A 25,013-nucleotide genomic window follows, 5' to 3' on the forward strand; every position below is an offset into this window, starting at 1 on the left:
TTCTGTTGTAGCAGTAGTAGTGATGGTGTCAGCAGGTGTAACACTAGTTGCACTTCTACTACAACAACAGATAAACGTACCAGTAATAGTAGCAGCTGTGGTAATAAAAGTAGGTCTAGTTGTAGCATACTGACCTTGCAGCATTTTTTTTTTTACTGTAGTATTAGTTGTGGTTTTGTTTTAAAGTACCTGGCAGTAGCGAGTTTCTCTCCCCTCTTCCAGTCCCAGACCACAATCGAATGTCCGTCATCGACTCCCACTGACACCAGACTCTTTCCATCAGCTGCAACAGGTGAGAAAATGGGAATGTGTGCAGGTATTAGGTCATTAAACAAAGTATTGGACATGTTTATGATGATTCAGACTGAAAGGTGAGGACTCTTAGAGGTGGTATAAACTCAAATCAGTCCTCATAAAGACACACCCAAGATACCTGAGAAGTCCAGAGCACACACTCCTCTCTGGTGGAAACCTTTCAGCAAAGAGAGACACTTCAGAGTTTGGATGTCCCACACATGGATGGCTGGGTCCCTCCCCACCTGCACACACACATCAGATCCTTCACGAATCCGCTAAATGATTCAAATATTTACAGATCCTTTGTATGTGTGTGTGTGTGTGGGTGTGCACCTGTCCCGTAGCAGCATAGTCCTTCAGCGGGTGGATGCTGAGGCTCAGGATGTCGTCGTCGTGACCGAGGTAGAAGCGCTGGCTGTGCAGCTGTCGGTTGTAGACCACGCCTACCGCCGCCACGTGGTACAACACCTCCCCGCCCTGAGTGTAGAACAGGTTGTTCCTGCAGTCGTAACCACGGTACCTGCAAGAAACAGTGACAGTGGTTAACAGTGACACAAATTTCAAATAAGAAATTTAAGGGGTAAGTTATAGGAAGTTTTACATCCAATCACAGTAATGATGTTAATAAATAAATAAATCAATGCACTGACAACTTATTGATATTCATGCAGTCGTGATCTTGACTGGTCTTGACTAAAGAGTGTAAAAAGGATTCTGAGACGAGACTACCTATCAAAAAGTAGTCTTGAGAACTTCACTACATTTGTCTGACAGCTTGAGTTAGTTACTAAAATCTCTACACATAAAACTTGATGAATATTTTGCTCTAAATTAAATGACCCAACAGTTTATACAAGCACAACTGAAACTGTTAGTTAATTGATTCATTAGTTGTTTAGCAGAAATCGAACAATCAACTCTTTCTTTTCAACTGTTGGTTGATGAGCTCCACCTCAACTCCAACAGTAAAATCCTGCTTTTACATGAATGGATGGGTTAGAACCAGCTAATCAGATCAGATATAACAGCAGACACACACACACACACACACACACACACACACACACTGACAATCTGATATGTTACCCGTGCACAAACTGCAGCCGGAGGCCTTGGTCTGGTCCTCTTTGTCTCTTCAGAGATCCGACCTGCTGTTTCTTCTCTCTGCTCTGCTGTCTCAACTGAGGCAGGTCTTCTTTATACACCTACATAAACACACACACACACACTCAAATGTTATTGTCCCACACCTACAGAAAGGCTGTTTCGTTATCCAACATGTTCATATGAATCATTTAACTTTTTTTTAAAAACCTTACCAGCTGTAGAGCTTGTTTGTTGGTAACAGAGGAAACATTAAGTTTGGGAGAAGTAATGTGATGGAAAATTTCACTGCAAACCGCCTTTTAGATGAATAATTCTGTCCTCATTGTGGGACAAGTGAAAGGTCAGGCGGCTCATTAAAATTGTTATGAACAATCCTGTGGAGGCACGTTAATATCCACGGCTAATTTTATGTCGGATGTGTGTCTGGATGAGGAGTTGTCAAGGTGTGAGGTTAGAATCAAATCTGAACACACAGACATGGTAAATTATTTTTTAGATTCCCTGTGACTGAATAAACAAAATATATTTTTTATTTATGATGTCTATCATGGGTAAATATGCATAAACCTGTTCAAAGATGCAAGAGAATAACACACTTGCCTCAGAATTGTCATATTTTTACGTTTTTTTTTTTCCAGCCTCAAAGTAATCCAGTGTTGCTGAATCCATAGCAACACTATACTCACTGTTCAGATCTCTTAAAGCATTATGAGGGTTGTAATTTAAAATCTTATAATTGTGGAGAAGATGAAGAGCAATAAGACCAAGATCAACAATCTTTGACATTACAAAGTCTACTCGGCATTGTGTGGCCTGGCCATAGAAATCTGACTGCAACTGTAAGAACGTCTAACGCATTCATCCATGAATCGTCAAATAATAAATCATCTCTACGAAACCCTTCATTAAGACACAATCATCAGCTTGACGTTAGCACATGACATGTAGTGTTCACACAGCTCTCTGCTTTTCTTGGTTGGTTAGAGAATGAAACTAAACACATTCTGTAGTGTTTTCGCCCTCAGCAGAGAGTACGCCTGCTCATTTTCCATGCAAATTATTCTGTTGAGGGTGAGTTGGCGTGTTTCAGCCGTCTGAGAGTTTCACAGGGAGAGACTTTGCTCCCAGGAGGTTTGGGACTGGCAGCGCTCCACTTTCATGCTGCTTTCCATCTACAAAACTGCATATTTCTGGAGCGTCATGGTGGTTCAGCGCTGTCAGTTACAGAGCATTTCAACGTGACTCGTATCTAGACTCCCCATTTTGTCCACGTTTCTTATTTTCTCTTCACTTGATAATTATTTAAGAATTAAAATCTTCTACCTCCAGAGACATTCAATCCTCTTTTGACCATTTACCTCTTCTGTTTATCTTATTTTCGTAATCATCAAAATGTAAAATAATCAAAATATCACAATATGAAGTGTTGCAAAGGGGTTGTAAAGCACTGCTTACGAGAGTCATACATTTACAGCTCAAAAAAACAGTCTACAGTCATGACTAACATTCACAATAATATGCTGATGCTTAGCAACACTTTCACCATCTTCGTAATTACATTTTTACAACTGAGACTGAAGAGAATGTTATTAGTTTTGCAGGTTTTGTCCTAAAGTATTTGAAATTTTGAAAACAATTTTTGAAACATTTGAAATTTGATTGAATGATTTGAATCATGAATGGACCTGGACCACATTTCACGGCAATCCATTGCAAATTCAAAGGTGTACAGTTTTAATAGCTTGTTATTAAAAGTTATGGCTAAAGTTATTAGGGCTTCATCTTCTGGGGACTATGAATACTAATCCAGAAGGTGACAAGACAAGTGTATTAAATGCCAAAAATATCAACCTCAGGAGGAGATATCAGTGGATCACCAATTTTAGTAGGATTATGGGAATCTATGAAATGATTGTTGAGGATATTTGAGGCTGGAACAAAATGGTGGAACCCAAAGCAATGCCGTTAGGAGGGAAAGAAAATGGCGTAAATGAAGGGAAAAAAAGAGAGGAGGAGGAGGAAACTGAAGAGTTGGTCGGGAAGTAGGACAGTAAGAGAGGGAGAAGGGAATAGGGAACAAAGGATAAGGGAATACAGTAGAAATAACAATTTCCTGCTCTTTCTAATTAAACTTTCTGATAAGTCTTTATTTTTGTCTGTAAAACACACACACACTCACACACACACTCCGAGCTCTATCTATACGCAGCACATTATTGTGACATTGGTGGCGCCTGACAAACAGTAGTTATAAGGACGTCTGCCAGGCAGCATCTGGCATTGGAGATAAGGCGTGTTTCAGGATTGCCATGGCAACCACTCCGAGCCCCGCTGTGGCTGGTGGGAATGGGAACAAGGAGCAGTGGAGGCATTAAACACACAGTAGTAAAAACATTCATACATGTCCAAAGCTGCTCTGGGAAACAACTTTGGAGCAGCTGAGGGTTCAGTGTCTTGCTCAGGGGTTTGGGATCACCATGGAAACTACTACCAAGAAGTCCCAAATGGTCGTACCTGTCTGTCATAGTTGATCTGTGTTTCCTGCTCAATGTCGGAGTCGAGCTCCGGCACATCTGACACATCGCTGTCCGACTCTTCGCTGTTGGAGTCCCCGTGGCTGTCTACAGAGGAGACACAGAAACAGACAGACAACAACAACAATCAAATGTTCATCCCAAACATTTATTACGTTACAGAGGGTTAGTCTAATGCTGTATCTTGTGCTTTGATCCTGGTTTTAACCTTTGTTAAACCTCATTATTATTGTCTATCAACAAACCACTTAAGGCCATCACAAGGACTCCTAAAACATACTCAAGGAAATCTGGAACCATCTATCTATAGGACCTTTCTAACTTTTATGGGAATCTCTCAATGAAGAGAAAGAGGGTTCCTTTACAGAGATCCTCTAAAGCCTATTCAAGAAAACTTGGAATTAGAAACTTGGAAATCTCGTGAGAAGAAAACCAAAGTACACATATGAAAACCTCTAAAGGCTCAGAAGAACCTGAACGATAGAAACTCTCGCAATGAACACAAGGACTTCATAGCAATCTCTGAAACAACCCACAGGACCCTTGAAACTTATATTAGGACGCAGAAAGCCTTCTCAATACACTCTCATTAGGACTGCTGTAGCCTACTCCAGACGACCTGGCAGTTATTGGACGCTTGAAACTCTCACAGGGACCTCTAAGACATACCCAAGAAAACCTGGAATCTATTTTCAAAAGGACCTAACCCAATATACTTTGGATTCCCATGAGGTCTGCTCAGAGTCTACTCAAAACAATCTGGCAGCTACTGGACCTTTGAAACCTCCAGAACCAAGAAACCAATTAGAGAAGTGTTGTCTACCCTTTGTAACTTACTTGAAAGACTCATTTGTTCCTCATCATCTATATGTATACCTTGTATGTTGAGATCCAGTCCTCCGTTCATGACCGTTTCTGGTATAAACCTCCACTGGAAGAGGGCGTGGTCAGCACCACCCGTCGTCAGCACCCACTGCAGGTCATGTGACCAGCGGACGTTTGTCACATGGGCTGAGTGACCAATGTACTTCTTAAATTTGGCTCCTTGGAGAAAACAAGCTCACATTGAATAACAAAGCAGAGAGGAAGAAAGTACAAAAGGCGACAAAGAAAGAAGACAGACGGAGACCTTTCCTCAGACAGGGGAAGCGGTAGAGCTTAACGAGGCCGAGGTCGTCTCCGGTAACGAGCACGGCAGCAGCGTGATTGGCATCCACAGCATTGATCTCTGTCAGATTAGAGTATTTCGGCCAGATGCCGCTGACTTCTGAGCCCAGGACACCGCTCCAGGATGCCCAGCACTGACCTTTCACTTCCTCCTTACTGATAACCGGCTTCCCCACTGCAGGAGGACGAGGACGGAGAAAACAGCGTGTTATTGTGCATTCAGAAATAATACATTTTTATGTTCTATGACTCATTTTTCATGTATTATTGTGTACCGGTTTATCTCTCTATAAATGCTAATGATAACAACGTGTCTATTTGCACGTTGTAGCACTTGTAACAGGCAGAAGCGAGAAAATAAATGTGTAGATGGTGCAGATTTTAATCTTCCATACAGAAACAGCAGAGCTGGTTTCTCTGGGTTGAAGATTAACATGAAATCAGTCTGCAGTCTTGTATGTGTGTGTTTTCAGTTTATCATCTGATCCCATCTTCCCTTTCTTTCCTCCTTCCTTTCTTTCTTTTGTCTTTCACTGACTAATTTCCTTTTTTTTCTGTCTTGAGCGTCAGAGAAGTCTTAATGTAATAACCCCGTTATTTAAATACTATTTATGTTTTTTATGTAATAAGTGTTCTCTCTTCCTTATCTAATTACCTCTCTACAAGGCAGTTTTCTTTATTAGTAGGGACTATCTGCCATTCCTGCACAGCCTCCACATGAACGCGTGATTAACAGGAAACAATACAGCGAGTAATAAAGCGTAATTTTATCTCATTATGCTTAATGTTCACGCTCCTGCTTACAGCTGAAGATAATGGAACATTTCCTATCGCTGCCATTTCATAATGAAAGCGTACAACAACAAAAGAATTGATTTTAATTTGTCGGAGCTACAAGAAACAGGATGTATTTGTCACTGAGCGCTGTCCAAGATCAAAAATGCCTCCACAAAAAAAAAAAACAAGATGCCAGCCTCTTTTTTATTTATATATTTCTTTGTCAGGTAGTAATGAAGAGTCGCAGCAGCAGCAGCCACGGCGAGCTGCACACCTCCAGCAACTCCTTGGCAACATAACCAACTAATTTGACTGGTGATGCTGGAAAAACAACTGGCACCGTGTGCAGCATGAAATCAGGTCGCTCATCGCGTTGATGGAAAAGGTAACGCTCGTGTTACCATAGCAACAAGTAGGTAAGTATCACCAAATCAACCAGGCCTGAGAAGGAATTTAACTTTAAAAACATTTTCATCTCACCGTGTTGGAATATGTCACCACAGTGACACAGAGCACACCCGGAGAAACAGTATAGTACATTCAACTCATGAATACATGCATGAATGTGACAGTGTGTGTACGCATGTAGTGTCATTACACACTCTCCAATTTTTCCAGGTCCAACCTATCTTCTCCAGGTGGTTTGTTACACAGAACCATCTTGGGATCTGTCAATCACCGTCCTATCATGGGCAAACATCGATCCAATCAGATCCAATAAAGCGATATCACATGAGACACGGGAGTGATGTGAACACCAGCACGGCCGTGATTCAGTCGTAGGCACGAGGTGTTGTGTAGGTTTACATGTTACCACAAGCCAGCTGCTTTTATCTTCGTTTTTCCTACAGTTGTCTCCTACTAGAATAACGCTGGTGACGAGTTCTTGAGTTGTTGAAAATTCCCCAAGATGAAATCTTGGTCTTGATCCTGCAATTTGAGTAAGCTGACCCTTTAAGTATAGCCTCATCATCATTTAATGCCACCATGCACCTTTATTAAATGACAAAAATGGTGCCTGGTTTGAGAAAAATTCCTTAAAATTTGTGGAGCTTTCACTGTAGGAAACTCACTGGGCATTCGGTAGAAGATACGTTCTCCAGCTCCATCATTGGTCTGCAGGATTTTGCTGTCCAGAGACCAGTCCAGATGTGTGATGAAACTGGTGGATTTACTGCACTCTCCTACCTGCAGGCAGACGAACAAAAGATGACCAGTTTCTACACATAAATCATGAAATGGTACGTCATGCATATTAGCAAGGGAGCTTTTTAGTAGTTGTTAGTTTGAGTTTTAAACATCTAACCATCTCTAACCATCCCTACCTTCTTGTATCTCTGGGCGACAGCGTAGATGTCCACAAGTCCGTCGTTGGAGCCGACAGCAAGGTACGCTCCGTCTGGAGAAAACTTCATCTCATGGATCACCTCCTTTCTGTCTTTGATGTGAACAACCTCCGTCATGTCTCTGAGACAGACAGACAGACAACAGCATCCTTCGTTACACAGAAATATTAGATTAAGTAATGCAGTTCGCACACTGTTGGATTTTACGAGTGTGTTTCTGACTTAGGCTACCTTCAGGGGACACATGTCAGGCTAAGGACAAATTAAGTGGGGACATCTGGTCCAACTGGGGACAAGCTGGGGAAAAAGCTGACTTTTGGTTCAGTGGTTAAGGTTAGGTCTCAATGAAGTCTATGTAACATGACAGAAGTAAGCGCAACCATGTGTGTGTGTGTGTGTGTGTGTGTGTGTGTGTGTGCTACCTGACTCTCAGCACAGTGAAGGATCCATCCTTCATGCCCAAAGCCAGCTGGTATCCGTCCACGCTGAACGCCACGCTCCGCACCGCCTCCTCCATGTTACAGCGAGCGATGAGGGCGTGATCCACGAGACTCCATAGCCTGACACACACACGCACAGTCAGATATACAGTGTAGGTACATAAGATACACACCGTTTCCACTGCAATAACATAACAGCCCATAACTTTCTTTAAAAAAGAAACCCTTCCCACTGTGTTTTATAGACTGGTGGTTGTAATTTCAAAACATGTAAAAGCAGCTCCTAACACAAAGAATAAAGGGTGTATCAGTCCTAATTTCAGTTTGTGTTGTTTAAGGTATGAGTGAAACGTGAAATACAACCCAGGACGTTCAGTTTAAGTAACACATGATATGTTTAAGGACTATTCAGAACCAAAATACTGAACAACACTTTGTAAAAGAAACAGGACTTTACAACTCTGGACAGATATCACAGCAGCAGCTTTTATGTTTGGCCAAGAGGATTCAGTATTCACATTACAAAGCAGCGTAACAGGAAAATTCTGGGTTGTGCTCTTACATTGTAGATATTTAACTGGCCAATGCAGCGCCTTGAATTCTGTTTAACTTTTATACATAATACAGTCAATTCTGTATACTCTTCAGCAACTTTTACTGAAATAATGTAGGACTTGACTGATGTAGCAAAGGGGCAATTAAAATAAACGATTATGCATAAAAGCAAATGAGGAAGCCAACAAACGAGGTCAGCAGACGGTAACAAACATGTCAGCATGTTCCTCCGTCTTTACTGCTCTTGTTCCCATTATCACCTGTGTTCAGCTGACAGTGTGTGTTTATATAATTGGTCTCTGAGGAATCTCCTGCAGCAATGAAAGAAAACAGCAGAGCAGATGCCAGACAGACGAGCAGAAACCGTTCGACCCCCCTGTGCTCGTTAGCTATCAAAGGGAAGCTTTTGAGCTCAACTTGCGATCCACCTGTGGTCAAACCGGACAGCAGGAGTCCAAGCACTGACCTGACGGAGCGGTCGTCGCTGCCGGTGACAGCCAATGGTTTCTTGGGATGAACGTCCAGTGCCCAGAGTTCGCCCTCGCTGTGTCCCTGCATGATCAGTAGGGGCTTGTCCCGATCCCTCACCATTACCTGGACAGACAGGACAGGTCTTAAAACTGAGCTGACTGAAACAGAGTTACATCTCTAAATGAGCACCGATTTGATGGTGGGTCTGGTTAGAAGGGTCCTAACTACATTGAACTACTAATGAAAGTTGGCAATCAGTCAAATTTAGCAAAGCTTTGACCTCCAAATCTAAATGTTTCTGTTTCCTGGACCGATATGGATGTAATTAAGAGTTACAGGGAAACTTTGGTATTTTTGTGCCCAACTGTCCAATACGGACAAAACATTTTAAAACTGGTTCTGGTACTGAGTGAAAAACAACTTAACATTGGTTTCTTGGGCACAGAGTTAAAGGGTTTCGACATTTAAACCAGGTTATGTGTGTGAGGACCTCTGACTTGATATACTCTGGTATTCTGGAGTCACAATAAGGTTAGTGTGTGTAGTGTGGAGGAGGCTACAACTGTATTTCATTGTGCAGTCCTCAAATTATTTACTCACTTTGTTAATTATGTTTTTTGTCCTGCTGCTGCACAACAAATTGCCCTTCAGGGATAATAAAGATTCCTTGATCCTTGATCTTGAACACATAATCAGGACTTCGGGAAGCTTTATTCAGTCACCGTCGTTTGCCAAGAAAAGGTTCCAGCTCATAACACAAAATCTTACATCCATACATTCATAAAAAAATAGTGTTTTTTCTTCACAGACTGGGTATCACAGTTAAACCAACAAACGTAGTTATAGTGAGGTAAACTGATATTGGCCAATGAGGAGCCAGTGTTCAGCAGACCAAAATAAAACTCTTAAAAAGCCTCTCTGCAGGGAGGAACGGCATGGGGCTGGGTTTCTATTTTCTATCGTGTGTGTGTCTCCTCTCTCTCTCTCCTCTTACCTCAAAGATCTCGCTGTCCTGAGTTCCTGCCAGGATCCGGTCGGCTCGCCAGCAGACGCTACGAATAGACAGACCTGGAGGAGGAAGAGGAGGAGAAGGAGAAGGAGAAGAAGGAGGAGGAGGAGGATTAGATCAGCAGTGGAAAAAAAAACTGTCAAAATATCTGGAGAAACAACAGAGGAGCTGCAACAAAAAAACAACTGGTTTTAAGATGATAAGACAGGAATAAGGAAGGAAGAAGAGGAGAGGAAAGAAGAAATGAAGAGGAGAAGATGGAGGAAAAGGATGACAGCTTTGCGTTGGAAGGTGAAAGAAATGGCAGGAAACCAGAGAAACAGAGTCTGACTGATGAGTATTGATGAGCAGGTGTTTGTGATTCAACCTGCAGCGCTCATTAACTCCAGTTAATGAACAGCAAACTTCACTTTGTTTCATTACACTTATACAGCTTTAGGAAGCAGCTTCAGCAGCGAGCAGAGTTCATCAAATCGAGAAGATATCTTCAAACGAATCTTATCAGGGGATTTCCTGATAAAAAATATTCACTTCACTTCAGATCAGCTCAGGTCTTATCAATACCAGAGTGTAAAAAACACTCAAGTACAAGGTTTGGTTTCATCTGATTTCAAGAGTCTGACCTGGTGGTAGAGGTTAAGAATAACTAGTGTTGAGAGATCCAGCATGAACTGAGGCTGAGACTTCCTGCGGACACACCAAACATTTTTTGATTTGTGTTGAACACCAGAGTCAGCGTTTCTAAGTACTCAAAGGAGCCAAAATCATCAAAACATCAAAACAGTACACACAAAAAAACACATAAGACATAAGTTAAACAGTAAATTGCTGCAGCTTTGTCAGGGATTTGAAGGTGGGTAGGTAAGTGCAGTCACAGACGTGTTTGGGGTTCGAGAGGGTGGCTATGGAGAAGGCTTTGTCGCCTCAGGTTCGGTGTGTTGGAGTCAGGATTTTTGCATCAGAGGAGCGGAGGCTGCAGGATGGAGTACGGTGGTGGAGCAGGTCTGTAAGGTAGAAGGGGGGCTTGGTCATGGAGGGCTTTGTATGTGAGGAGGAGGATTTTGAACTGGATCTGCTGTGGGACCGGAAGCCGGGGAGGTTCTGGAGGATGGTGGTGATGTGGTCCCAGGTGTGGGTGCGGGTACACAGGAGAGCAGCAGAGCTCAGAGACAGGGAGGAGATGATAGCGCCGCAGAAACTGTGAGTGGTTTTGATGATTCAGAGGCGTCTGGCTGACTCAAAGAAAGACTTTTTGTCACAGAGGAAGTTACACACACACCTCACCGTCACACTCCTGTTCCCCAGCATCTAAAATTTAATTAGCAGAGCCGTTCGGCAGCACGGAGCTCGCTGATTAGAGCGTCTGCTGTCGCTGATGGCATGAATCAGCATGTGATGTTTCCTGTAACTTTGTTAGGAAGTCCTCCCTGGAGGTTCACAAGGCAAAGACACCTGAAAGCCGAGGAGTTTATGAGGCAAATTGGAGATAATTAGAAAAGACTTTCTGCACTGTAAGAGCGGCATAGGAAGGATTTCTGATATGTCACCTCAGAAGTGTTTACAGCAACCAGAAGGCAGCAGAGAGGGAAGATTTCATAAAACGCCCAGAGGAGAAAAATGGAATAAAAGAAAAACTTATTTCATTTTAACATTTTCTCTTCAGGTCAGGTGTGTGTGTTTTTATTTTCCTCATCTGAAACCAGAACAAAAAATAACACATGGAAAAAAATAGTTCCTTTGGGCTCTAACAACAAAAACCTTTAATAAACCCTTAATAAAATGTTTTTGTGTCTGACAACATTATGGAAATTTAACACTCAGAGGAGGAGGAGTATTGTTTTTTTAGCCTTTGTGCCTTGTGTACAGAGATTTCTTCTGATTCTCTGACTCTTTTAATAATATTATGAACTGTAGACGATATAACAAAGCACTATTTTCCAGCACAGGCTTTCAGAGTGGTGACTTTTACAGTCACTGTTCCAACTAAAACATGTTGCTGGTATTAAATTCAAAAATGTCAAATTGATCTGTTGATCCGCAACATATATACTTTTATTTAACATGTCACGGACATGAATAAATACATTTTACCATAAAGAAATGAGAATTAAAAATTAGATTTGCACCTACAAAAATCTGCACATGAAACTATAATAACACAAAACTTTAAAAAAACAGCAGGCGGTGAGTCCTCTGTGACCTTCATCAGGTCAGCAGTCAGTATTTTCAACCAATATGTCTGAGAAAGTTAAAGTGTTGGTGACTCAGCGGTACCAAAAAACAAACAGCTACACCTTAACTCTGGTTTTTATTGTAGGAGACGACATCTCTTCATGATAATGAGCTAACTAATGACAGCATGATGCCACAAAATGAAATGAGGAAACAAAAACAACACGCCTGACGTGTGTGCGTGTGTGTTTTTTTAGATACATGCTCCAGGGAATAAAAAGTTGGGAATCACTGTTTTACACAACTATCCGTCACCATGATATAGAAGCACTTCACCTTCACCTGACCTCTACCATCTCCACATGGAGCTTGTTCCATCACTTTCTTCATCTTTGTGATAGCATGTTAAATTAAACATTAAACACAAAGTATCGCTGAGGGTGTAAACCAAAATTATAGAAGTTTAAAATGAGGAAAAGTCAGAGATTGACCAAAGTTATGGGGCGGTTGCCCAGGAGTTGAACTGGCACCTCTTCGGGTTCTGGTCCAACACTCCATACTGTGCAGATTCCCTATAGACTGAGCTACTGGTGCCTCAAAGTCAGTAGCACCATGACTGTCTGCATGCTATTCCCTCTGGCATTACAGTCTGGATCTATTAAAGTCCAGAGCAGCAGACAGCCTAAACCTTCACATCTTCTGTTATTATCCTCACCAGAAAGGAAAATGACATTTCCTGTCCTCAACCCTTGAAAAACGAGGAAGCCACCGCCTGCTGATGAGCGACATTTACTCCCTGCCCTCTGAACTTCCTCTAAAGCCTTTTGTGAGGTGAGGGAATTAACCTGCAACCTCCTCCAGAATGAGGCCATTTCCATCTCTGCCTGGGAACAGACACAACAAAACCTTTACCTCCTTCCTTTCGTCTTTTCTTCGCTAACTTTTGCTTCAAGAAATCTTCAGAGAGTACGTGTAAAAAAAGGAGGCCAGAGGCTTAATAGCTCACCCCCACAGCTTTTTACTAAAGGAATACATCTCTACCTCCTGCTGGTGAGCGGCATTTAGGAGTAAAAACGAGGAGAGGAGTTCAAACATTTAGCACCTTGGGGTTTTTTCCCCAAAAATCAGGTCAATTCGCTTCCCCCGTTTGAAGACAAACCTTTACACCTCCGCTCTCCTCATTACTGAAAACTTCTCCAACACCGTGAGAGAAGAAAAAGACAGAAAATCAGGTCAGTCCTGAAAGACGACAATTCAACTCTTCAAATATCTTTAGAGGGCAAAAAAGAAGACTGAATTCAGACGAGACTGAGGCGTCACAACCTTCAACCGACAAAAGAGTCTTCGATTTCAAAATGACCTTTTCTCTTCTCTTTATTCTGTTCTCCGGCAGACGGAGGGGAGGTGATATGCAGAGGTGAACGTCTCACACAGACATAATACGGTAAGTAAAGTCTAGGTCTTTGTCTGACACACTTTATTGTTCCAGTCTTCCTTTCAGTAGAGGGCTGAATCATATTAATCCCGTCTCCGCCTGGTATTTAACAGATAGTTTGTTTTGTTTTTTTAATTGTGGTTTATTCATAGTCAGTGTATTACCTACAGCAGACGGCGGTCGGTGGATGCAGGCAGCACAAAAACAGATTTCAGACACATGAAATAATCAATATAAATCCAACTGTACCCTATATTTAGACTTTTTTCATTGCTGTATCTTGATGTCAGACAGCTCTTTCCAACGGTGAACTGAAGTCTTTATATAACCCTCTTCAAAGCCGCCAGACTTCACTGACATAAACTGTAATTTTGAAATGCTTATCAGAGGAGTTGCAGGTCTACCGCCGCCTCGATCTGTTAGTTTAGTTTGTAGCATTGTGTGACCTTTAAATCATGTTCGGATCCAACCAACATAAAGTCACACAGTAACACAAACAAACTAACTCCTGATAAAATGACTGTTTGCTGGTCCTCCTGTCTGCTTCTTCAAACTGGGTAATACTCATACACCTCATACAACCACACTTCAAGAAAGAAAAGTCTACAAAGAATCACAAACGTGACCTCTATTAAGCTAAAACTTTATCTTTCTTGCTCCCACAGATTTAATTGACGATCACTTCAGCGTGATGTTTGAGCTTCACTGCGCAGAACGATGTGCAGAGTTCGGAGCCAGAGACAGCTGAAGGCATTCCAGGATATTCACTATGTTAATAATCAAGACACTGCCAGAATTTAAACAGCGGTGCAGGAGCTCTAGTGTAGACTCCCTCGAGAGTCTCCTGAAGAGGTGCTGATGTGAGGCACTACGTTGGTTTCCTACAAATGTCCTCGTTTGCTTGTCTTGCTGATATCCTGACTGCAGCTTGTGTTTTGTACCTTTGTATCCCTGCTCGGCCTCTCGCAGGTCAATCTTGGTAATCGGTTTGAAGTCGACGTCCCACAGTCGGACACAGCCGTCTCTGCCTCCCGTGGCAAAACCCTCCTCACAGGAATACATGCTGAAGATACCAGCCTGCACACACACACACACACATATATAAATATGTTCACAAAGATATCATCAGCACTATCTAGGTTTCCAGCAGTGTGGGTGGAAAATGTGGAACTCCCTTCCCCCTCACATCTGCATACTGGACTCTATTGCATAATTTAAAACAGCTCTTTTTAAAAATGTCCTACTCATGTTGTTTAACTACTAATTACCCACACAAAGGGAATTGTTAGCAGGATTCTTGGATATTTTAATGAAATTTGTTGGAAAGTTTCCTGAATCATTTCACAGTACTGCGGTCGTAGATTAAAACATCTGGATCATTTTCTGTCAATAAAATGACAGAATTTAAAACCACCAGGATGTAAAATCGGAATAGGAACGTTAATACAATGTACGCTCATTGTGCTTGAGGACATTACAGCAATAACCGTCCTCACAGAATAAAGAATAACCCCACTGAGTGACGCATCTATTATAAAAGTCAATAAACACAACAACAAACACATCATAGTCAATAAATGTACAGCCATGCATCATGTTATTCTGCACTGGTTTTTTATCGATAACTAAAATAATCGTTAGCTGCAGCCCTTCAGTCAGTAATTGGAGGTAAAAGGTGCCCGTGACACTCACCCCGTGGGCGGCCTGAATGGTTCGTATCAGGTTGAGTCCCTTCCAAACATAAATGTCCCCGTTGAGCGCCCCGGAGTATGTGGTGTCATCTTTGGCCGATGCAACACACAGGATGGTCTGCAAGTCGCCCGTCTTCCCGAAAATCCCCCTCTTTGGAGTGAGAGCGTTACCACACATGGACCAGAACTACAGAAAGAGAGAGTGGGGACATTAGTTAGTCCCAGTTACTCTGGGTCAGCTCGGCATCTGTCTTTCAGCCTTTATTTCACCAAGCTCTCACCAACAACTAAAAGTTAATCACAGATTTACTCGTGTCCTATAGTTTCTTGCTCGCTCACTCTCTCAATTTCTCTTCGTAGCTTCCTCTGTCAACTTCCTTTTTGGTCTATTAGAGTCTCTTACATTGCCTGCTTGCCCAGCTCCAGTTCTGGCATGACCCCTGTCAGCATCCTCCCACGCCTCGGGCCTGAAAGCCTCCTCCTCTTCCCTGTAGTCCAAAACACCTGTGGTACAAACACTAACCATACCCCGGTGCTCTGAGCTCACTGTCTGGGCAAACCCGGCTAACAAACTGAGCTACTAAATCACAGAGAGTTAGATTAGCTGGCTGCTATGTTTTGTGCAGTTACATTTGTTTGATGTTTCAGTATATTCATAACATACATGGTACAGCTGTCTATATTTACCACAGTGGTACTACGTTCTGAAATAGAGGACACTAAAATGGCAAAATGGCAGTTTCTACGCAATGTTGTTGCTTTAAATGCGTAGATATCATCAGTCCTACAAATGTTCCTGAAGGCTCATGTTTACCTATCAAGGTTGAAATAAATTCTTGATGAGTGAAAATGAGTCGAAAGTGTCCCCAGGCGACGCCTTTAGCGCAGAAACAACTGAGACTGAATCATCTGCAAAAACGTCATTTCATCCTGACTGAAGTGAAGAACAGACTATACAAACATGTACATCCTGCTTCAAAGGAAGTGCTTCGTGTTTCTCTTTAAGTGGATTTCTTCCCTTGACCCCGTCTGAAATCGAAAAAACACGAGGATCACGTCCTTTGGCGTGTTACCTTGATGTGTTTGACCCCGCAGCTCACCAGACGGTTCTGCTGAAATGGATCCCAGCAGATATCAAAGATCTGGAAGAAAGACGAGATGTTAACACAATGTGCAGTCTGTGTAACACACACACACACACACACACACACACACACACACACACTCACACACACTGTGACACATGTCTCACCCTGTCTGAGTGTCCGGTGGCTGTAGCCAGGATCTTCCCTCTCTTCCATTCCCAGATACACACTGTGTTCTTGGCATCAAGGCCAACCGAGGCTAACCGCTACAGAGGAGAGAGACAGATAGTTACTGATCTAAATGAAGAGTCACACATGTTTTTAGTGGACAGATTGGCACAACTCTCCTGCTACTATAGGTAACATCACAACAACAGCAATGCCTACAATACACTACGCAGACGGTGACACTGTTCACGTGATTGAACATCACTATTTGCATGAGCCGGGACTAAAAACCTCCAAAAACATTAAACATGTTTGATTTCATGGGAACGTCAAGACAAGAAAAAGGCCAGCGGAAGTTGAGTTGTACGTATGAACATCTTGTACCAAACGTTCGAGATGACGGGAGTGCGCCACAACTCGAGCAAAACTTTCAGGATTTTATTCCAAAATTATTAAAGCACATCATTTTTTGGAACTGTGATAAAAATGATTAAAACACGCTCTACTAAATCAAAACTTCTACAGCTGACGTTCAGCTCTGAATTTGAACTTTCTGACCGCCACCAGTTGTGCCAGTTCAGAGAAATATTCAGCCTTTGTGTTATTGCACCAACCACTAAGCGCTTGATTTATTATTAAGTTGGATTTATGATCATTTTATTGATTCTGTGTTTTCTCTGATTTACTCCTGAGTTGTGAAGTCATCGAGACCAAAGTGCCGGCCAGAGGCAAAAAAGTGCAGACACAACAGTACGGGTCATTTACAGTCACATCAATCTGTTTTGTTTCATTGATTTGAGTTAGACTGGAGGAACGTTTCACCTCGAAGCACAGCCAAAGAAAACAAAACATTTTATTAAAAGTCTCAAATGTCTTAAACTTTAACACTGACCCCCAACAGCCATTTTTTAGTGTCTAATGTTTTGAGTCTTTTTACAGTAGTAGCCGTTTGCTGAAGCTTATTTTGATGGATAACTCAATACATTTTAGGGTGCTCACTCACTGATATGACAACTGTCGATAAGTTGCTGAGGCAGATGATCAGCAACACGCAGAGCACTCACATTTCACCTGGTGGTCATGCTTAAATCAATGTTGGCTGGCGGCTAGAGACAGGACATCAACAGCAGTCTCTCCATACAGACCTCTTTGGCCCATTAACAAATGGTTTAGGCTACGTCTGTATACATTACAAGGAGTTAAAGTATCTCAGGGTCTTGTTAACTATGATGGGAAAGTGGCGGATTGTATTACAGACGTACCGGACCATTGATGTTGGTTCAATCCTCACCCATGATCATGAACTTTGGGTAGTGACCGAAAGAATAAGATTACAGATACAAGCAGCTGAATCGTTTCCCCTGTAGGGTGGTTGAGCTCAGCTGAGGTGGTTCGGGAATTAAATTAAGATGCCCCCTGAGCACTTTGGAAGAGTTATTCTCCAACTGGCAGGAGATCCTGGGGCAGACCCTGGAGGGACTATACAGCCCATCTAGCTTGGGAACGCCTCAGGATCCCCCAAGAGGAGCTGAAATGAGTTACTGAGGATAGAGATGTCTGGAACGCCCTGCCTAAACCTGCTGCAGGAAGGAAATGGATGGTTTAACATAAAATGAACAGCAGGGCTGAACTGAGAGAGCAACTTACAGTGAAGCAAAATTAATTCATAGTTTATATAACTGATTTATATAACTACTTTATATAACTGAAAGAAAAATAAGATGTTTAAGGTTCAAAGAGAGCAGCCATCAGCCTCCAGACCGCCACCCCATTCGCTCTGACACACTGATACACATGTTCTCACACAGACGAGACAGTGATAGGCTGGTATTCTTTGTGAATGGGATCGGGCATTGCAGCCTGGTGCTGTCAGCTGGGGTGTCCTCTGACACAATGGGAAAGACAACTAGGGGAAACCAGAGAGTGAGGATATGGCAGGATATGGTCAGTGTGCTCTGAGGCCAAGTTGGTAGCTTGGCCAGCAGGGGGTCCACGGGCCACACAATGTGAAAGCATATACGGGAGATCATGAGCCAATGAGCAGCTTCTCTAGGAATATATAGAGCCCTGCCTCCAATGTCCAATTCAAACTAGAGTTAACCCCCCTGGCATCAGTTTTGCACATGCAGTCAAATTAGGAATAATAAATAAATACGTACCGTCCAGTTGTGCAATTTACTCAGAAACTTTTCACATTTTAAAGTTTATACAGTCGCAGTTTGGAACAAAAACTTATTTGCGGAAGTGTCAGTGTTGACTTATAGTTTTACATGGGACACGAACAATGTTCTCCTGGGTAAAAGTAACATAAAAGTTACTTGGTTTGGGTTAAAAGGAGCAATGTAAGTAACTCAATGTTGACTAATGTAACAGTTGACTTGAGGACATGAGCAGTGCTACCTGGGTGAAAGCAATGTAACATAAAAGTACTTAGCGTGGGATAAAATAAGTAATAATGAAACGTGACAAGATCTCTGTTAACTTTTGGTTTCAGACAGGACATGAACAGCAGTCTTCTGGGGAAAAGCCTCATGTTTGTTTGACCCATCCATCCAATCAAACCAAAATCCTTATACTACTTCAGCTGATTTTGATCCACCGACCCACCTCAGAAATTAAACTACAGGGGTACCTCCTGCTTTGAAAGGTAGGGCCATTGACCATGCTGCCATATTTGACAACTTGAGGGTGAGAACAGGCTGGAAATGAACAGCTGCCTTGGGTAGAACAGCAGCTATGTAAGAAAAAAACATCCGGTTGGAGCAAGGTATATAAATGAGTGCAACTCTTAGTGCTACAGCTTCATGAGAGACCAGAGAATGACGTCTACCACCTATCTGTGATGTGTATGATGTGCAGAGACTCAGCAAAACATTTAGTCAGAGTGCCACCCACTCTGAGCCAGAATCAATTTGATTTCTCCACATATTTCTGACGACACACCGAGCTGTTGTTTTTTACAGGTTCACTCACACGTGGGAGACTCTTGGCAGTCAGAGAATCGAACGCTCTACCTGTCTGAGGACGGCTGAAGCGATGAGAACGAACGTGGCGCCTGTCAAAGCGCTGTCAAATATGATGTGGCGTGCCCGTAAACTCACCGTGACTCAAAGTTTGTTTGTTTGATGACGTTTCCAGCAGAAGAACTGAGTCACGGTCGGTGGGAGGAAATGATGGAGCCACACATGATGTAAATCAACCATAACACTGCAGGTTACTGTAATGTTTGAACGGGCTGCGCTCGCTCAGACTAACATTCCTAATGACTAAAACTACTTAACACCCAAAGGCCAAGCCTCATTCACATCCTAGAACGAATACATTACAAATCTTTTAATTACCTTCATGTGACAGCTGGAGGTATTGGTAACTTTAAATCTGTACCTTCACAAAACTGTAAAGACGTCATCAGCGAGCTCCCTCATCCCATCAGGCAAGATGAAACATAGAGGGCAATTGAGACTTCAGGGTGATTTAGGACCCTGACACAAGCATCACCTTGTCGCCGCAGCGACCGACTCGCTGTACAATACACCTTACTCGACTGTAACTGAACGTCCAGAGTTAGAACAGCAGAACAAACATCGAGGAGACTGTGGAATCAGCACAGTGCTGTTGGATGACATTGCATTACGGCAAACTGTACAACATTTAAAGTTTTTGCTGAATGACGCTGTGTTTTTTTTTGTTTTGTTTTTTGCTGTAACCTCATCGACTGCATCACTCATTGAAATGAATGAGTGGGCATGAGTGTGAATACGACTTTGTCACCTGCCTAGCGTCCTGACAGCTCGAGGAAGGTCCCACATAACACCTCATTTCAGGGTATCGAGATCATTTGAATAGAGAAACACACATTTTTTTTAATTAATTGACTGTGACTGTGGAGCACTTGCTGAGTTTCTCTTTTTCAACCACTGACTGTTCAAGTTTCTGAACCAAAGTGATGAATCATCATCATCGTCATCCTACTTTGTCGTGCCTACTGCTCTGTCACTGTGTGTGCGTATTAATGTGTCCTTTAGGGACAAAAAACATCAGAGGTCTGCTGGTTGAATCAGATTACACTTTATTAATCATGCTCACTGTGTGTGTGTGTGTGTTACCTGTCCATCAGCGCTGAAAGCGAGGCAGGCGATGCCATGCGTGTGTCCGTCACGGAGCAGAGAGACGGTCTGGACGGTGAAGGAGTCCCACACACACACGTAGGGATCCTTGCCCACCTGACCGGTCGCCACCACGGAGCGCTCCGGGTGCAAGGCCAGGCTGAGGGAGGAGGAGAAGAGAAGGAGACAGATGAATGGTGTGGGAGAGATAAAGACAGGAGGTAAAGGAGGAGAAATAAACTGACTTATACTAAAAAACATAAACGTTTCTCCACCAATCACTTCACTTCAGCCGAGCAGTTACAAGTCCTGCATTCAAAGTTCAGTGAAAGTACAAAAGCTGTGACCCCTCGACTGTGGCCTTGCCCCACGAGAGTGGAGAATAGTGAAAATCACTAGTTTAAATCACTTCACCCTCTCTAATTTGAAAATAGTCCAACACTGACTCTGAGTTATTTGGCCATTAAATAAAAGCATCCATTAACCCTTTGTTTCCTTTGTATACCTCACCTCTTGCTGTCAGATTATTAATCCTAATTCCTGGCAATAAATAACCTTGTTTTACAAAGTACATCTTGTTTTATGTTACTTCTTTTCCCATTATCACATACTGACCTGCGTGTCAATAAATAAACCATAGATGAAGATAATTGTTTTTTATCTTTTGTTTTTCTTCGCTGTTGTTTTTTTGTGTTTTTGTGTCCTTGAACTCATGGAGGATGAAATATGGCATATCTATAAATAAAGAACACTCTTAAATCAACTTTTAGTTCAAAACCGACTCTTTTTTAAAAAACCCTTTTCTTTCCGAGCGGGTCAGCGTGTGTTCTCCTTCACAAAGAGACTGCTATAAATACACTCACTGCTTAATGGCATCATTATCAACACACATACGCACAGACTCCTCTCCGCACTGTTGAGGGTGTAACGATCCCTGATGCTTGAAGTGTGTGTGTGTGTGTGTGTGTGTGTGGTCATTGCAGTGACCTTGGCTTTTCACTCCCTTACTTCAGTGAGGATCTGAAACATCTGAACAGATGTGTATCTGTCCTTTTATGTTCCTCAGTCCGGTGTTTGAGGGGCAGAGAGAGAAAGTATAAAAGTCACAGGAAACTATACTGCTCTGTGTGTGTGTGTGTGTGTGAACATGGATCATAATAAAGCAGAAAGAGAACAGGTGTGTCAGCCACAAAGCCTCATTGATCTCAGAGATGCTGTCTGCTCTGTGCACACACACACACACACACACACACACGCACGCACGCACACGCACGCGCACACGCACGCGCACACGCACACTTCAACATCGACTCTCCTTCTCCTCCAACCTGCCAGCCAATGAGCCTGCTAGCTGCCGCGGTTGCCATGGCGACCACATCGCCAAGGGCACGGGTGCTGAGGATTGAGCACGACAACTGTGGAGTCAAGGTCAAACATAACAAAACACACACACACACCTGAACTCACCTCTCCTGCTGGCTGATACATGGCGACCGCGTCACGTTTTATTGCTCATGTGTGTTAATATTTACATTATCCGACGCTTTTGTTTTGTTTTTACACATTTTAGTCATAAACCAGCTGCTCGGGACTTATGTCTATGTACACTGTAAAAAAAAAAAAAAAAGACAGTAAAAGACTGTAAAATATGCCATAAAATATAGGTGTGTTTTAATGTGTACAGTAAAAAAAAGTCATATTTCAAAACCTTTATTTAAACTGCATTTTAAGGTAATTCATGCAGAATGAAGAATTTTATATTGGAGATAACTGTACGATAAAACACCGTAATATTTCATCTTTCTTTGGTATTTTCATGTCAGTATATGACAAAACGGCAACCTTTAACGTGAAATCGACAGTACTACCATCCTTTTACCATGACATTAGGAAAAATGCATATTGTATTACTTACATTACGGTAAAATTCTGGCAACCAAAGCTGCAACTTTTTTATTTTTTTCAATCATGTTGATGTTACACTGACTTGTGATCAGGTGAATGGTGTCTCTGTCATTTGTACATTAGGTCACACACATAATTTCTCTGAATGTTGCTTTAAACTGTTGGTCTTTACTCGCAGACTCTCACCTTTACTACAAGTGTACTACTTTCAGTGCCCCTACCAGATCTACTACAGTAGCAGTAGTACTGCTGCTACTGTTAGAGGACAAGTCAGAGGACAAAAAAATCGGTCCTTCCATGAATCCTCTTTCTTCTTCCTTTCATTTTTCTCTGTTTCTCCTTTTTTCCTGTACATCCTTTCCTTACTCCCCACCTTCCTCCTCTCCTCTCCTAGTCTCCCTCTCCTTCTCCTCTTCTCTCCTCTCCTCTCCTGCCATCTGTTTGGTTGAAACAACACACACAGTGGAGTCCCTCTTGGCTATTTATAGAAGCTGCACAAACTTCAATAGCTGCTAATAATAGACTGTGTGTGTGTGTGTGTGTGTGTGTGTGTGTGTGTGTGTGTAGCGGTGATAATGTGATTTATAAATGATTCACCTGAGGAGAGAGAGAGGCATTAGACATTAGACTGTTGCAACAGTGATTTGTTAAACCAGATGAAAAAGGCATTACTAAGGATTAAATGTATTTATATATGATGCTGGTGACTGTGCAGATCGGCCCTTTAAACAGCTTTAAATTAGAAACGTGTGAAAGAAAATGTCTCACACAGACATCGTCTTTAGAGGAAGGACCACAACCAGTTTAATACAGAGAATAATTCATTATCGTGGAATTCATTCAGGTTTTTTTGGGTTGCAGAAAGAAACGCAACATATTTTAACAAAAAGTTAAGATTGTGTTTGTTTATGAGTGAAAAACAATGAATGACCTTGGTTTTATTTATGTATTTACTTGCTTAATATGGACATCGACCTACATTTGTGATATAGTGCATTTATTACACAGAGCTGTTGTATGCGTTAGACAGGCTCGGTTGTTGTTTTGTGGTTGTGTTATGTATTGAGCCATATTGTATGAATATGTGGATGTGTTTCATGTATTTTCTGTTATAGAAGTATACAGAAATAGCTGCTGATCTATTAGCTTTAAAGAAAACAACAAAACAAAACAACAGGCTGTTATTCAAGCAACAAAACTAAACTAGTTTTAATAAATTAATTTGTAGAGTTTTTAAAATGTTGTCAAAACATGTTGAATCCACCTTTTTCAACGGTCTCACATCTTGTATCTCAGAGAAATTACATTTATAACAGCAAATGTGTTTCATTATTATAGCAGTATTCATGAAATTCAGTCTGCATCATCGAAACATATTTATTTATATATCTGTAACCACCTGAACAAACGACAGACGCAGCCGTTTTTTCTGGTGCTGACAGCCTCTTCATCAATCAGGAGATGTTTTCACCTGAAGGTAGGCAACACGTTTTTCTGAAACTCGCTCAGAGCGCGATACGTCAGCTGTTCTGACAGACAGATTGTTAATTCACAGGAATAAGTAACAAAACCGTCTGAATGAAAAACTGAAGGAGGTGAGCAGCAGCAGCAGCAGCAGCAGCAGCAGCACATGAAAGCACGAGAGGCTGGCTGCTGCTGCCAGCGGGGAGATCTGACTGAAAGCAGCCAATCTGGGAAACGTTCATCATGGGAATTAATTGGGAATGAACACACAGACACACACACGGACACACACACACACACTTACTTTAATAGTGCCAATTAAACTGAAATGAGCACACTTCCTCAGATTAATATTGTAAATGCCATATGAATAATAAATTAACTAGCACGCACTGTGTGTGTGTGTGTGTGTGTGTGTGTGTGTGTGTGTGTGTGTGTGTGTGTGTGTCAGAGAGAGAGGAAGATGTCACATTTCCTTCCTATTTTTCTAACCTCTGACCTCATCACTACTACATGCTCCTGCAGTCTGACTGAGGTTGATTCTATCATACAGGCAGACACGCAACTATGAATAAAGTCCGTGTAGATGAGTTTATTTATAGTAGGTGGTGAAATCAGGGCAGCTTCTATAAATAGCCCTGAGGAACTCCTCCTCTATGTGTGTGTGTGTGTGTGTGTGTGTGTTTTTTGTTCATAATACAACAATAGCTCGTTTTCTTCTGTCGTCCTTGTCACGATAAAACGAGTACACCACACAGTCTCAGATAAATTAATATTTTTACGTCCGACAACGTCCAGACTTTTATGATCGTCTCCACCTGTTTCACAGAGAAAATGTATTTTACATATTAGCTTTGATTTGTGCAACACGGCGGCAAGATGTATCCATTACATTGTTAACCTTTAACTGTTTTATATTTTTGTATTTTATATCAAGGCTTTTAATACCCTGCAGCACTGTATGTGTTATGTATTGTTTTATGGCTTTTCTTGTAAAGCACTATGGGTTCCTTTCGGCTATTGTAAAGGGCTATACAAATAAATTTGCTTTGATTAGATCATCGAATATCATTCATGATTAAAAGTAATTTGCTAACATATTGCTTATTAGTCCAACAGCAGTCAGCCCAGCTCGGCATCTGTCTGTCTTTCAGCCTTTTATTTCACCAAGCTCTCGCCAGCGACTAAAAGTCAGTCCCAGTTTTACTCTTGTTCGGCGGCTTCTTGCTCGGTCACTCTCTCCTTTTCTCCTCTTAGCTTCCTCAGTCAATATCTTCTTCAGTG

At 42.0% G+C, this 25,013-nt stretch overlaps 1 protein-coding gene across 7 annotated transcripts in view; it reads right to left on the reverse strand.

The window, feature by feature from the left end:
* Nucleotides 1-25,013, reverse strand: part of LOC104934160 (echinoderm microtubule-associated protein-like 6) — a 59,357-nt gene that overhangs the window by 21,726 nt on the left and 12,618 nt on the right. For all 7 annotated transcript variants that reach the window (XM_010749755.3, XM_027278252.1, XM_027278251.1 and 4 more), the window contains exons 2-18: nucleotides 20,361-20,520; nucleotides 16,254-16,352; nucleotides 16,075-16,143; nucleotides 15,003-15,188; nucleotides 14,252-14,387; nucleotides 9,689-9,762; nucleotides 8,690-8,817; nucleotides 7,651-7,788; nucleotides 7,208-7,349; nucleotides 6,956-7,070; nucleotides 5,068-5,280; nucleotides 4,815-4,982; nucleotides 3,919-4,025; nucleotides 1,384-1,502; nucleotides 631-817; nucleotides 434-539; nucleotides 190-283 (exon numbers count right to left, since the gene is read on the reverse strand). In XM_010749755.3, coding sequence (XP_010748057.2) covers nucleotides 190-283; nucleotides 434-539; nucleotides 631-817; nucleotides 1,384-1,502; nucleotides 3,919-4,025; nucleotides 4,815-4,982; nucleotides 5,068-5,280; nucleotides 6,956-7,070; nucleotides 7,208-7,349; nucleotides 7,651-7,788; nucleotides 8,690-8,817; nucleotides 9,689-9,762; nucleotides 14,252-14,387; nucleotides 15,003-15,188; nucleotides 16,075-16,143; nucleotides 16,254-16,352; nucleotides 20,361-20,520 — 2,241 coding nt within the window. The remainder of the gene's footprint in view (nucleotides 1-189; nucleotides 284-433; nucleotides 540-630; nucleotides 818-1,383; nucleotides 1,503-3,918; nucleotides 4,026-4,814; nucleotides 4,983-5,067; nucleotides 5,281-6,955; nucleotides 7,071-7,207; nucleotides 7,350-7,650; nucleotides 7,789-8,689; nucleotides 8,818-9,688; nucleotides 9,763-14,251; nucleotides 14,388-15,002; nucleotides 15,189-16,074; nucleotides 16,144-16,253; nucleotides 16,353-20,360; nucleotides 20,521-25,013) is intronic.

Source organism: Larimichthys crocea, chromosome III, assembly GCF_000972845.2.
Source record: "Larimichthys crocea isolate SSNF chromosome III, L_crocea_2.0, whole genome shotgun sequence".
In the NCBI taxonomy this organism is placed as follows: domain Eukaryota; kingdom Metazoa; phylum Chordata; class Actinopteri; family Sciaenidae; genus Larimichthys; species Larimichthys crocea.